This window comes from Mirounga leonina, unplaced genomic scaffold (assembly GCF_011800145.1).
Source record: "Mirounga leonina isolate KUSES-001 unplaced genomic scaffold, KU_Mleo_1.0 Mir_178, whole genome shotgun sequence".
In the NCBI taxonomy this organism is placed as follows: domain Eukaryota; kingdom Metazoa; phylum Chordata; class Mammalia; order Carnivora; family Phocidae; genus Mirounga; species Mirounga leonina.
Window position 1 is genome coordinate 15,853,987 of NW_023270464.1, and position 13,783 is coordinate 15,867,769.

The following is a 13,783-nucleotide window of genomic DNA, read 5'->3' on the forward strand; positions in this document are numbered from 1 at the left end:
GGAGAAACTATTTTCTTCCAGATTAATGCCAACTGGTGAGTTTTTATTTAAAGCAACGTATTAAGGTGTTTTCCTAATAGGCACGGTGCCACAGGGTTTCCCCAGGTGGATTGCTTCTGGACAAATGGAGCATGAAGTGCTGTTGATTGATCCCATTTCAGCAACACTGCCAGGAAAAGGCTTCACCCATCTGGTATAAATTGCATGTTTTCCGTCTCTTAACAGCCAATGTTCTGGCGATGCTGAAAACCTCAAACACATTTATATACAGAAACAAACACCAAAAAGGAGGGCTGAGGTGCTAAGCCATTGATTTGCTTTAACACTGAAAACTCTGGGTTTGCCTGGACCACACCTGCTTTGTTTATGCACAGGTGGGCGGAAAAGGTAGGGTTGCGACGAGGGAGGGAGAGTAGGTAGTGGTTGTTCCCAGCTGTGATACGTGTGTGTGCCTGTGTGTGTAATTCCCATTTTCCCTCCATTGTTATTGAACGAGATGAATATTCAAGACTTTATAAAGGGAGAACTGCCTCTCACAATGTCGGATGAGGATGGATTCTCACCCTAAATCTTCAATGGACTTTGTATGTTTGCAGATATTTAAAAATAGGTAATTTTACCTAACATATGCAACAAGGACAATTTTGAGCCACGTGGTATCTAATGAGTTCCAGTTTAATACATTTGAAACCTTGCAATCCCTTCCCAATTAAAGAGAAAAACTATCCATAATATCAAGAATCTATACCAGTTTTTACTACAGAATAAAATATATTTTAATATTGATATGTACCTATAAAATTAAATGTGTATTTATTTCCTAATTACCAAAAGTGATTCCAGTTATAAGAGGTGGCAAATTAGAGCTTTTGCATGTAATTAATTCATCAAGAATTTCTACCAGAGACACATCACAAAAAATATAATTTTTTAAATAATCCTCTCTGCTTTGAATCAAAACATTTTTTGTGTGTATAGCAATAAAGAACCTTTTAAAGTTTGCTACCATGAAAATAGGGGTTACTAAATACTTTTTTTTTTATTTCATGAGCATGTATGTAAGTAAGGAATTAATTTTGCTTGGAAAGAAAGAAATGTCACATGCTTTAAGCCAATTCTACAAAACTAAATACCCACAAATTCTTACCCAATATAGCAATAGCACATCTGCTTAGGAACCCACTTTGCTAAGCATTATTTTACATCGTTATATACACCTTCATTGAACAAAGCTCTTTCTTACAGAAAGATAAGTGATCCAAATTTGTAAGAATTTTTTTCTGGTGGTCACTTTCATTAGTCCAAATGAGCAATAACCTGTTTATGGCAAAACCACCTTAATATCATTAGTAATGACAATTTATTTTCATCCTTTGAGTTGCACCTTTCTGTTGTAGTGGTGGTTTTAACAACCAGAAGTTACTTGGAGATAAGAGACAAATAACGTTTGGGAGTTGAAAATGATGCACACGGTAAATTTCTCTTGGATAATTCAAAATGAACCTTATGTTAATTCTAAAAAGTCATCTAAAAAGACTGTGAGCAATATTAGCATTTTTACAATAACTATGCACACACTCTCCCAGTGCCTGTTTCAAGGCACAACTCGTCAGAATAGAGCAGTTGATTCTTTTAAACAAAAGTTGAATCACGTACCAGACAAAATGCAAAGTGAACACTGGGTTTTGTCTTAGAAATTACACATTTCCACAAACTTTTTCGTCATGTCTCTCTCCTATGAAACTTTTGCACCTATCCCATTTCTAAAGACTATTAGGATGGAAGAAAGAACACCTGCATGAAAACAGCCCTGCCTATTTTAGATAAAACAATCTCCACAAACAATAGATTGGGGATTTCTGCACGAACCTAATGGATTCTACATGCTGTTAACTAATGAGTGGATCCAGTCAAATATTTTTACTTCCATAGTGACTTGAAAGAACAAATCAAAATGAAAGATTGCCATCATGTCAATCATAATTAAACGTTGATCCTTTTGCACGTGGGTTATGACCCAGGCTCCTAGGGTACCTGCCCCATTATGGGAATTGATATCTTAAGAATTAAGGATTAATTTACAGCTACCCTCTCCCTAGTGTGAACAACCAGCTCTCCTCTAAAGATGGCATTTTTTTTGTTCTGTTTTGTTTTTTGGTTTTTTTGTAGGCTTCCTACAGAATGTGGGGCTTGAACCTACAACCCTGAGATCAATGGTCACGTGCTCTACCAACTAAGCCAGACAGGCACCCCCTCTAAAGATGACTTTCTATAAACTTTCTACAACTGAATTACCCTCTGCTTCTCACCTACCCACCTGGCTTCCACATTTACTCCCACACTCTGGAAGAAAGGAGGAAAGCTGGAAGTAAGAAGAAATGAATTCCATACAAGAACCTCTCCTCCAGGCCTCCCATTTTACCCTATTTTAATCTCAGTCCACATTGTTCTAGCTCACCCTCATGTCTGAAGGAAAACCAGAAGCTCTGGAGGTTAGCCAGAGGCTGGAAGAATTATTTATATTAACTCCAAGCTAGGAAGAGGTACTGCGTTATCGGCAAACACAGAAGAAATAAAGAGGATTTGTCTCATGCAAACTGGTGCAGCCACTGTGGAAAACAGTGTGAAGGTTCCTCAAAAAGGTAAAAATAGAACTACCTTATGATCCAGCAATTGCACTACTGAGTATTTACCCAAAGAATACAAGAACACTAATTCAAAGGGATACATGCACCCCTGTGTTTAGAGCAGCATTATTTACAATAGCCAAGATATGGAAGCAGCCCAAGCATCCACTGATTGATGAATAGAAAAAGATGATGTGGTATATATATGCAATGGAATATTAGCCATAAAGAATGAAATCTCGCCATTTGCAATGGCATGGATGTTGCTACACAGTATAATGTTAAGTGAAAGAAGTCAGTCAGAGAAAGACAAATACACGATTTCACTCATATGTGGAATTTAAGAAACAAAACAACCAACCAAAGGAAAAAAGAGTGACAAACCAAGAAACAGACTCTCAACTGTAGAGAACACACTGCTGGTCACCAGAGGGGAGGTGAGTGGGGGTATGGGGGAAACAGGTGATGGGGATGAAGGAGTGCACTTGTGATGAGCACAGGGTGATGTATGGAAGTGTTGAATCACTATATTTTACACCTGACACAACTATAACACTATGTCAACTCACTGGAATTAAAATAAAAACTTAGAAAAATAAAAATAAAAAATACAAAGGATTTGTCTTTCAGAATTTCTGATGTTATCACCATAATACTCACTGAACCTCCTGAAGAAAGGTAAGTATTGTGTGAACAAAATATCCTTTTTTGAGGTTCAAGATAAGTACTCTAAAGTCTAAAATCTTTATAAGAGATAATCTGAAATACATCCATTGAAGACATTTTTAATACAAAAATTTGGAAAGGAGAATTTAAGTTGTGTCTTCCATTTTCTAAAGGGTATCAAATTCCGCCCTGAGAAAATACTAAATGATTTAGTTGGTCTCTTAATTCTCTCTTGGTGGTACTGACTCACTACAGAATCGGTTGTTCTTTCCCAAGGCTTTATCTGTTTAGTTACTTGTTATGGGCGGAGTGCAGGATGAGCCTCTGAGAACACTAGGAGAACAGATTCAGCCCAGGTTCGGGGGCAAATTAAAACACCACCTACTCCTTCCTTCTTTCTCATTCCAATAAACACCACGGACTCACTGTCTAATTCCATAATTTTACAAGTGGTGTTATGTATTTGTTTTCCTTCCATTTTGCATCCTCTAAATTTCTTCCCAAACTCTACACAAATGGCAGCCTTTTAGAAGCATTTATGAAAGCTGAGCTTACTAGTGTATATGCAAATTTTCATTGAAAAATAATACAGCAATAGCTATATTTTATCAGTTTTAAGGTATATGGTCTAAACGGCTCTCATCATGAATTTTTCAATTATCACATCAATTAATAAATAAATAATAGGTACTTAAACTATTTTTTTCTACAAAGGGCCATAAAGCAATTTAAAGTTGATGGGTCATGTGGTCTCTGTTGAAACTACTCAAGTCCCCTTGTATCATGAAAGCAGTAATAGACAATGTAAACAAACAAACAAGGCTGTTATCCAATAAAACTTTATTCAAAAACAGGCAGCCATCTGGATTTGGCCCATGGGCCCTAGTTTGCTGACCCCTGATCTGGAGACATGTTAATAATTTGGCTGTGGCGAATTACATCCATGTTAGCATCTTAAAAATTTACAAGGTTGGTTGCTGACAATACAAACACATTGACAAAAGCATCAGGGAAATTGACCTAAAAATAATTTTGAAAGCATAACCTTTTAATTCTTTTTTATTTAAGAAATCCCTAGACCCCACATGGGACTTGAACTCACGACCCCAAGATCAAGAGTCACATGCTCTTCCAACTGAGCCAGCCAGGCGCCCCTGAAGCATAGCTTTTAACTCCCCATAGCCCAAGAAACTCTGGCCAACATATCCAATGATGCACTGAATAAAAACCGATAAAGCAATAAAACTTATAAAACTGCTCTTCTTTCTGTTGAGAACAATGTGGAAAACACACACTCAGACCATCTACGTGATTAATGAGCCTTACCAAATCAGGTCTGTTCCTGTGGCTTCATGTGTGACTTCACACACAAGAGAAGTGACCGTGTGTGGACAGTCATTCAGAAGGTGCCACACGCTGGCCCTTAGGTCACCAGGAAATTCTCATCCCACAATCTGATCTTAAAATATTTGGTCTGTAAGAGCCCACTACTGTAACAACCTTTATATCATGGAAACAAAATAGCAGGGGCCCCCATGCATGTGTCTAGAGAGAAGCCACCATTGTTCCTTTGCAGGAGATGGAATCGGATGGCTTTGTGACCTCACTCCTGCTCTGCTCTCAGGTCTCATCTCATGACACTGCCCACCCTTCTCATTCCTTTCAAGCTTCTCAGAGTGCCTTCTCTCTCCTGTCTTGACCTTTGCCCATGTTGTTCCATCTTCCTGAAAGTTCTTCCTCCAATCTCCTCGTCAGGCTAACCCACCCATCTCCGTTCATCCAGGAAGCTGCTCTCCCCCCCCCACCCCCACAAGCTGCTGCCTGACAACTTGAATCAGCCCCAAACTTTTTAGTGTCTGAGAATAGCATCCATCACTGTCATTTTCTGCTGAATCTTTGCAGTATCCGGTACATGACGTGCTCTGTATTTCTTGAATAGAGTGAACAAACAAAAAACGAAGGCCAGTGGCATAATGAAGCTCAAAGTCAAGAACTCCAAATGACAAAGGCAAGTGTTTTTTGTTAACCATCTAAATACTGTGCACTCTCTAATTCCTCCCCTACATAAGAAAGGAATGGAAATAAATATATTTACTAGGTGCCTCCCAGATTGAAAAGTCCACAGTTCTCTTCACCTGAAGAAGACAAGGACTTAATCACTACTTTTTTTCTGCTACAGGCATCTAGTAAAGCTATCTAGCCTACAGGCGGTGAATGTGCTGATTTAAGCATTGTTTCTGACCTCCTGTTCTTGTCTTTCTCCATTAATCCCGCTGCATTTTAATGTTTTAATTCAACACATAATTTTGCCATATCAGTCACCCAAACCTGCTCAAGTTTCACTTGCCATGATAGCTTTTAACCTCTTATTCATTACCATAATTCCCTGTTTTATTTTACAGACTGGCCAGCTTTTAACTTAAATGCGAGGGGCAGAAAAGAGTGCTGTAGGTTTAAAAGCTGTAAATCTTGGAGGCGAAGGAAGGGGCTGAACACGAAGAAAACGGTGAATGTGTCAAGCCAGGTTGTAAAAGCAGATCGACGACACACGGTGCAATTTGTCCAGAGAAATATCCCAGCCCCACTCCTCCACCACATCAGAGTCGCTAATAAACTGGGAGAACGTCAGAGCCACTTTCCAGGGCACCATGTGGGACTGCAGGTTGATTCTGTGGTAGCCCAGTTAAAATGGACTCGAACTTTCTCATTAGTAACTTTTCAAAACCAAAGCCTAGAATATTCTATAACGAGTTAATCTCTAAAATCACTTTGAAATGTAAAATAGACTTTAAGAAAACAATACAATTGTCTTGAAATGGCCCAGGTTTACAAGGGGATACTCTATATTTATACTCTTGCCCTTCTGTTTAAAAGTTGGAGCAGGTTCAACTTAGCTTTATTTCTTACTCCCCCGAAAAGTTCACTGTCTCTGGACCATTGTTGGATTTTAAAATCAGAGACTGGGTTTTTTTGGTAATTTTTCTGTTTTTGTTTTGATTTGGTTTTGCTCATGAATAAACCCTAGAGTTCGTAGGCACTATGGTCCAGGGGACGCTGGATCTGGGGACCAGCCTCGACCCCCTTGGGAATAACTTGTGGCTCAGTGGAAGACAACAGGGGAACCATGACACAAGGGGATTTCAGAAAGCTCCATGTGACTCAGGAGGCACATATCCAGACACCCCTTTGGGGAAGAGCATGCCACCAGTTGAGACCTTGGTTCATCATCACCATCACCAAGCTAGCACCCCACCAATGCCAATGCTGCTCTCAATCCTCAGTCAACAAATGTCCTTTGCATCATGTCCTTGAAGATATTCACTGCCAACTTCTGCAAAAAATTTCAAAAAATGTCTATACTGTTTTGAAAAATATACATATATGCAATATATATACAAAATATATATATATATGTATATATATACACACTGAATTTTACCAGCCATATTTCTTTTTCTTAAATTGCATAATTTTAGGGGCGCCTGGGTGGCTCAGTCGTTAAGCGCCTGCCTTCGGCTCAGGTCATGATCCCAGGGTCCTGGGATCGAGCCCCGCATCCGGCTCCCAGCTCCGCGGGAAGCCTGCTTCTCCCTCTCCCACTCCCCCTGCTTGTGTTCCCTCTCTCGCTGTGTCTCTGTCAAATAAATAAAATCTTTAAAAAAAAAAAAAAAAAATTGCATAATTTTAGTTGCAAATGTTGTGGGGGTCTACAGCTGTCATACAGAACAATCTCAAAATTAATAGTAATAATAATATCTAGCATTTAAGTGCTGATAAAAGACCTAGGTATCACATAGACACTGTTGCTGACCAGACCCCACTGCATGGAAAGAAAGCCCAATTTCACAAGCAAATCCATTGCCTGAGGTCACACAGCTAGCAAACTGGTTCAGCAGGCCATGAATGTGCGACTCCAAGCTGGTGCTCCTTTCCTCATGTCAATCTGCCTGCAAAGGGAAGCTTCACTGATGAGAATTTCTTCAGAGAGGCCATGTAGGGCTTTAAATGACTAGCATCAAGGTGTTCTCCAAAAACAAAATATGCAACATGTCTTAGGAGGCAATTGTGACTCATGCACACTGTCGGAGAGTTTCCTCACGCAAAAAGGTATTTCCCAACCACGGGTGGATAAAATAACCAAGCCTTAATACAATAACAAAGAAAATGAAATGAGGAGAAAATAAGTGAGAAATTTGAAGTGGGAAGGAACAGTATGTAACAGGTCGGTGAGTTTCAGCATATGCTGACACCACCTCATCTTTAACTCTGAGAAGCAGTATATATTTTTAGGGTAGGTTTCACCCCACTGCAGGGTAATGCTGTGTAGCCAGCTCCCAAGAGATGCTTTTGTTATCTTTTGTACCTCAGGAGAGGAAAAAGGAAAAGGATACCAAAAAGATCCTTTAAAATCCATGAAGAGGAAGGACATCATGACCCCCTAGGACAGGTACACGTCTAAGTTACAAACAGGAAATAACTAAAATAAATGCATACTCCGATGACAACACATGGAAGAAAAGGGACATCTTAAATTATTTTTTGTGGCTGAGAAGAAACTTAACACTCATCTGGAAAAGCATTTCCTATGATGTGAAGGAAACAGGACAGCACAGTGATGTGTGAAATGGGAAGGGTATTATTCTTTGCACCTCCTAAAATAACACATTGGCCATTCATCACTGGAAGCCCAAATCCCCACCACTCAGATAACGCTTTGGGACACAGAGTTCTCTGCGTTTGTGCATTTCCTACACACTAACTGGGGAAAGCAACAGGTATCAGGTGGGTAAGAGCCAGATTCACTAAACATCCTGCAACATGCCAGACAGTCCCACGGAACATGGTGCCTCCGTGGAAAAACACGGCAGGAATGTTCCATGGGTACCAAACACCCCGCTTAGTATCCCAGGAGAGCTGCTGGTGAGGGATGGGATGATGACGGCAAGAAGACCTAATAGTCTGTGTGCCAGACACTGTGCTCAGTATTTCACCCAGAAAAAGCAGTGCACGAAGTACTGGGATAGCTGGGTCTCGCCCCATTTCTGCCTATAAGTTCCCTGCTGATGGAAAAACATTCACTACTCTGGACCTCTGCATTCCCTCGTCAGTGAATCCAAGAGTTTCTATTAGAGGAGTCATTTTCAATTTTCAGCTTTCGGCAATAAGACGTTCCCTCAATTAGAACCCCAATATAGAAGAGAAGTAAAAGTTGAGATGCCCTGGCCTCAGGATAGTTTTAGAACCCCCCCTTTTTCTCCAAATGGTGAGCCCCAGGCATCTCTCTGAATCCAGGGTTCCAGAGACTCTGGTTTGGAAAAGATGACAAACAGCTGTTGAGAGCCCTTTGAATGCTTGTATCCTAGATTTAAGATTTGGATACAAATTGTATGTATACGGGATGAACAAAAGGCAGTGGTTTTTTGGAAAGAAACTGGGTCTTGGAAAACACAGAATCCTAGCCCTGGCATTCACTGCTCTGAAGTCCATGGCCAAGTGAATTGTAAGCCTCTTGCACTCTATTCCCTCCTCCACAGGAAAGGAATAATGCTACTAACTTGCAGGGCTATTTGTAAGATGAGAGATGATCTTTCCACCACCATTTCCATGGTACTTCCCAAGGGCCAGCCATGGTGCAGGCACAATCTCACTTAATGGTATTGCTACAATAAGGAACCTATAATATTCATGGTATTGCTCGTTACGTATGGGTAAGCCCCTCAATTAAGTTGGGAGGGTGCAGAGTAAAGAAATGAAAGGAAATAGATCTCGCCTCAATAGATTTCGTTATGGTTTGCCACAAAGCTCATCAAGGACACTGAAAATTTTCCCACCATTTTGAGACACATAGCTTCATCTTCTTACTAAATTATATGGTATTTTACTAAGTAGCAAAACTAAAATTATAGGGTACACTGGAAATTTACACAGTTGGTTATTGAACAGTGCAGGGGTCAGAGGTGCTAATGCCCCAGCACAGTCCAAAACCTGTGCGGAACTTCTCACTCCCCCAAAACTCAACTACTATATAGCCCTCTTCTGTTGATCAGAAGCCCTACTGATAATATAAACAGTTCACACATATTATGTAGGTTATCTGTATTCTCACAATAAAGTTCGCTAGGGAAAAGAAACTGTTACTTTAAAAAAAAATCATAAGGAAGAGAAAATACATTTACAGTATTGTACTGTATTTATTGGGGGAAAAAAACTGCATATAAGTGGACTGACCTGTGCATAAACATTTCCCAAATAGCCTGAGATGGCACAATAACTTTTTTTAAAGAATTCCCGACACATACTATTTTCTTCTGTCTTAATCAATATGAAATGACATTTACCAGTTAAAACAAAACAAGATTTTTCCCCAGGTTAGGGTCCAGCTTACTTATGGCTGCTGGGGTGGGGATGTGAGGTTTTACTCTAAGCCCAAACAGATCATGACATTCTCTCTGACCAGCCTCATGCAGAAACAAGCTCCACGCACATCTCCCACAAGTTAGAAAGCAGAGCAGACTCACGTGCCCAGACGCTCCTCGTGCTTTCTGCTGTCCTTTCCCCACACTTCAATGTCCAAAATGCCCATCCTGTCAGAGAAGTAGTGAAAGTCAAACTGTTCCCGCCACTGCGGATTTGCACTCTTACACAGTGTCTAGAAAACATGCAGTTATAGTATTTATTTTCTTAAAATGCCATTCATTGCTATAGCAGCTACAGACATTCATTTCATTTCTACACGGCAGGAGATCGTGACGATGTGCCTCTCCCTTAGAAAGTTAAACTTTCCGTTTTGGAACGAAAAGGGACTTTGAGATTTCGGGAATTGGCAAACCATCACTACCCGTTTAGCTCACCCGCAGATTCAAGAATTTATCCAGCCCATTAGCAAGAGTGACCCCACCAGAATTATCCCACAAGGAACCATAAATTATATATATATTATAGACATATGAAACATATCTCAATAGACAGTTACAGTTGCTCTCTCTTACAAAAGATACTCCTCATTGGTTAATCGAATGCAAGTAAGTAACAGTTTTATTAGCACATCCATTCAGTGCTGGCTTAAGAATTATATAAATTAGCAGGCTGAGATGTTCATTCACATCTGTCCGATGCACTGCATGAAAAACCCGTCACTGGGACACTGCTGCCTGTTTTTAAAATCTGAGTTTACTGAATCCAGTCACTGGAGCGAGAGAAAGACGGAGCAGCCTCACTATAGCCACACCAAAAAAAGTAAACAGCCTGGTTTGAAAACTTCACAAGTGTTTCTGTGTTCTCCCAGTGACTGCAAACAGCTTATGTGTCTGATCTGTTAGCAGCATTTTTTGCTTTTGTTTCATTTACCCAGAGACTGAATTTGTGAATAAAATGGAGCAAGAATGCTGGGCATGGACTATCACGCTCTAGAAGCACTGAGTCAACTATTAAATCCGAGCACCAAACTATTCCTGCAAGGGAAAACAGGGACAACTCAGACGTCGGCTGTAGCCAACATCATGTACTATCATTTAAGCTCTTTCTCACACTGAGCTTAATATATCAGATCACAGAATTTAGAAACCACGGGGAAAAAAATATTTGACCACAAATTAAATGTGATATTCCCCAAGGGGGACTGTAGCAAATACTGGACTAATTCTGCACTCCACCTTAGTCCAAAGGGCAAAGTGTACTTAGCAATGAATAATTTTTCTATAAATCCTTAGCCTGACCCTGGGCTGGCTAAAGGAATCTTAGTGGAGAGATGTGTTCACCCTGGATACATTCGCTGTCAGGTACAGCCTGAAACTACCTGATTAAAATAATCATATTTCTAATTCTGCTGTAACTCACCCAGAATTTTTCACATTTCTCAAAAATGATTCTCCAGTGTGAGCTTCAATTCTTTACTCCTTGTGGTGGAGTAAGTGATGTTTAATGTTTGATTTTGCACTGAAGAGCATGCAACAGAGAAACCTCTTGCTCCCTAAATCACTTCCCAACTGCACTGGTCTGCATGTGTCATGTCCTCTACACTGTAAAGTCCAAATTGCAAATATCCTCGGGTCTATTTTCAAAATCTTCCACCAATGTTTTGTTTTGTTTGTTTGTTTGTTTCTACATGGCTTTTGGCAAGTGACAACTTTCAAGTACCCTAGTTCCCCCAATCCATAAAACCTAGGAAATATTCCTGTCTGACAGTTATGCAAAATGAATTATCATGATTTGGAGACTATGGTTTTTGAAATAAAAACCACATCAAATTACTAAGATTAAAAATTAAGTGGAATTTGTTTCAGGAAAGTAAGGTGATTGAGTTTTAAAGGCAGCTAAAAATGCCATTACTTTTGTTCAAAACAAATCACTAATACTTCAGTTTAAAAAAAAAATCACAACAACCAGCATCAAATGTCTATTTTTCGTGTTAATACTAACAAGTAAGAGAAAGCAAATAGTATATGATTTTGAAAATATTTTCCGTTATCTCGACTGTTTTCACCCAAATATATTACACAATTTTATTTTTGTAGGATTTTGAAAATATTTAATTATACCTTTCCTGCAATCTTTGAAACAATGTTTGCTTATTTTCAAAACAAAAATAAATCATGCATCCAAATCTCTTATTTAATAAGCTTTCTCTTGCTCCAGTTACTATATTAAAATAAATTATGCTAAGCAAGCCAATAGGTATATTAATTGACTGCAGCTATACAATTATTTTGTTGTCTGGAATGCTCCTAATAAAGTTACGAGGGCTAAAAATAAATTTCTCCTCTTCTTGTGAAATTCAGAGTGGAAAACATTTTTTTTCAGTTCCTTTATTATGAAAGATCTTGTACTTCTTAAGGAATTGACAGAACTTACCTTACTTTTATACCTCTGATCTCCCAGTTTTAACTGGACAAACATCTCTGTCATGCTTCCTCCTGAGACATTCTTCCCTTCCAACAACGTTATACTTATAATCCCGTTCCAAAGTTGGTTCTTTCTCAAGGACTCTGAGAGCCGCAGGTTACGTATCAAAGAGGACTAAAGCAAAGAATGAAGATGACATATAAACTTGCTGAGAATTCTTGAGTGTGACTTTGGTGATCACAGGAATTCCAGCTTTCAATATGGGATTATGAATAGCACTCCCTGACTGGTGAAAGTGTTATTAAGTCTTCATTGATTTTGCAAACCTGCAAGCACAGTTATGTGATTTCCTTCTCGAGCACCGGACTTGTAACAATATAGTGAAGGATGATTGGGAGCAACACTTGGATTTCGCACTGGCCTATACTCCCACCCAGATGTGCTCCTTGGTAGGAATTCTGCATCAGGGCCTTCAGCTATTTTAATAGTAGGAAGGGAAGAAGGGAATTCTGGGAAATAGAGAGAGAAGAACAAGGCACTGCTTTGCAGGGAAACAAAATTCCTCCGGGTATTTAGAAATAATGGTTTTGAATTTATCCTTCACACTTGAATCTGTCCACACTTCCCTGTATTCCTTGAGCTACTACTAAAAAACCCAACACCACTGTGAGATTCACAACTCCAGATCCAGCCTGCCATCAGCTAGCCAGCCAAATGAGCTTTGCAGATCTGCAGGGAGGGGAAGGATGTAGAAAGCCCTTAGCACGGTGCCTGGGATCCAGTAGAGATTCAGTAACTGTTAACTTACTTTTTTTTCCTTTTCTAAATTATGTTACTCATGCACACTCACACACACCTTAAACAGAATACAGAAAAAAGCAAACATCCCCTATTATTAAATTATAAAGAGGACAAGCACACTCTATTTTTAATTTCCATTATGTAAATTTTCAAACATACACAAAGGCAGAGAGAATGGTATATAAATCTCCACGTACTTATTCATCTGATTCAACATTTTGCCAATCTGATCTCATGTATCCCTTCACTATTTTTCTCTGGCTGAAATATTTGAAAGCAAAAATCCGTATTTGGTTTTCCATAAGCACCATGCCATGATCACACTCCACAAAAGTAACCATAATTCCCTTAATATCATTAAATACCCAGCACATATCCACATTTCCCTGAAGGGTCTCAACCATGTCTTTTTTTTACGGTTAGTCTGTCTGAATGAGGATCCCCACATGATCCACACGCTGCATTTAGTTGGCGGAGTTCATTTACGTTCGCCGCTCAATAACAAGAAACAGTACAAGCATACACTGCTTTATTTGAAGGGGAAATAAATGGACTGAAGAATGTAAATGGCATCAAGTACCACAGTAAAGCAATGAATTTCTAACACTATATATTCATTCCTGTCGTCTACTCAATATATCTTCGAGATCATTCAGACACCAATTTGCTCGGACACCAGTTAGTCACAATTTATCACAACAAATGGTATGTCAGTATCATATTAATTATATACCAGCTTACCTCATCCAACACATGTCACTCCACCACTTTTAAAAATGATGCAGGAGTACCACACCAAGCATTTGGTTGGTCATTCTGTGACTGCCTTAAACAAAACACATTTAAGG

The 13,783-nt window shown here is 39.4% G+C and overlaps 1 protein-coding gene across 2 annotated transcripts in view; it reads right to left on the reverse strand.

The window, feature by feature from the left end:
* Positions 1 to 13,783, reverse strand: part of MCTP2 (multiple C2 and transmembrane domain containing 2) — a 237,802-nt gene that overhangs the window by 119,702 nt on the left and 104,317 nt on the right. The window contains exons 9-10 of one of the 2 annotated variants that reach the window (XM_035024053.1): positions 12,144 to 12,308; positions 9,812 to 9,942 (exon numbers count right to left, since the gene is read on the reverse strand). In XM_035024053.1, coding sequence (XP_034879944.1) covers positions 9,812 to 9,942; positions 12,144 to 12,308 — 296 coding nt within the window. Of the gene's footprint in view, positions 1 to 9,811; positions 9,943 to 12,143; positions 12,309 to 13,783 lie in introns of those variants that run through there. The other variant, XM_035024055.1, reaches the window with a different exon arrangement.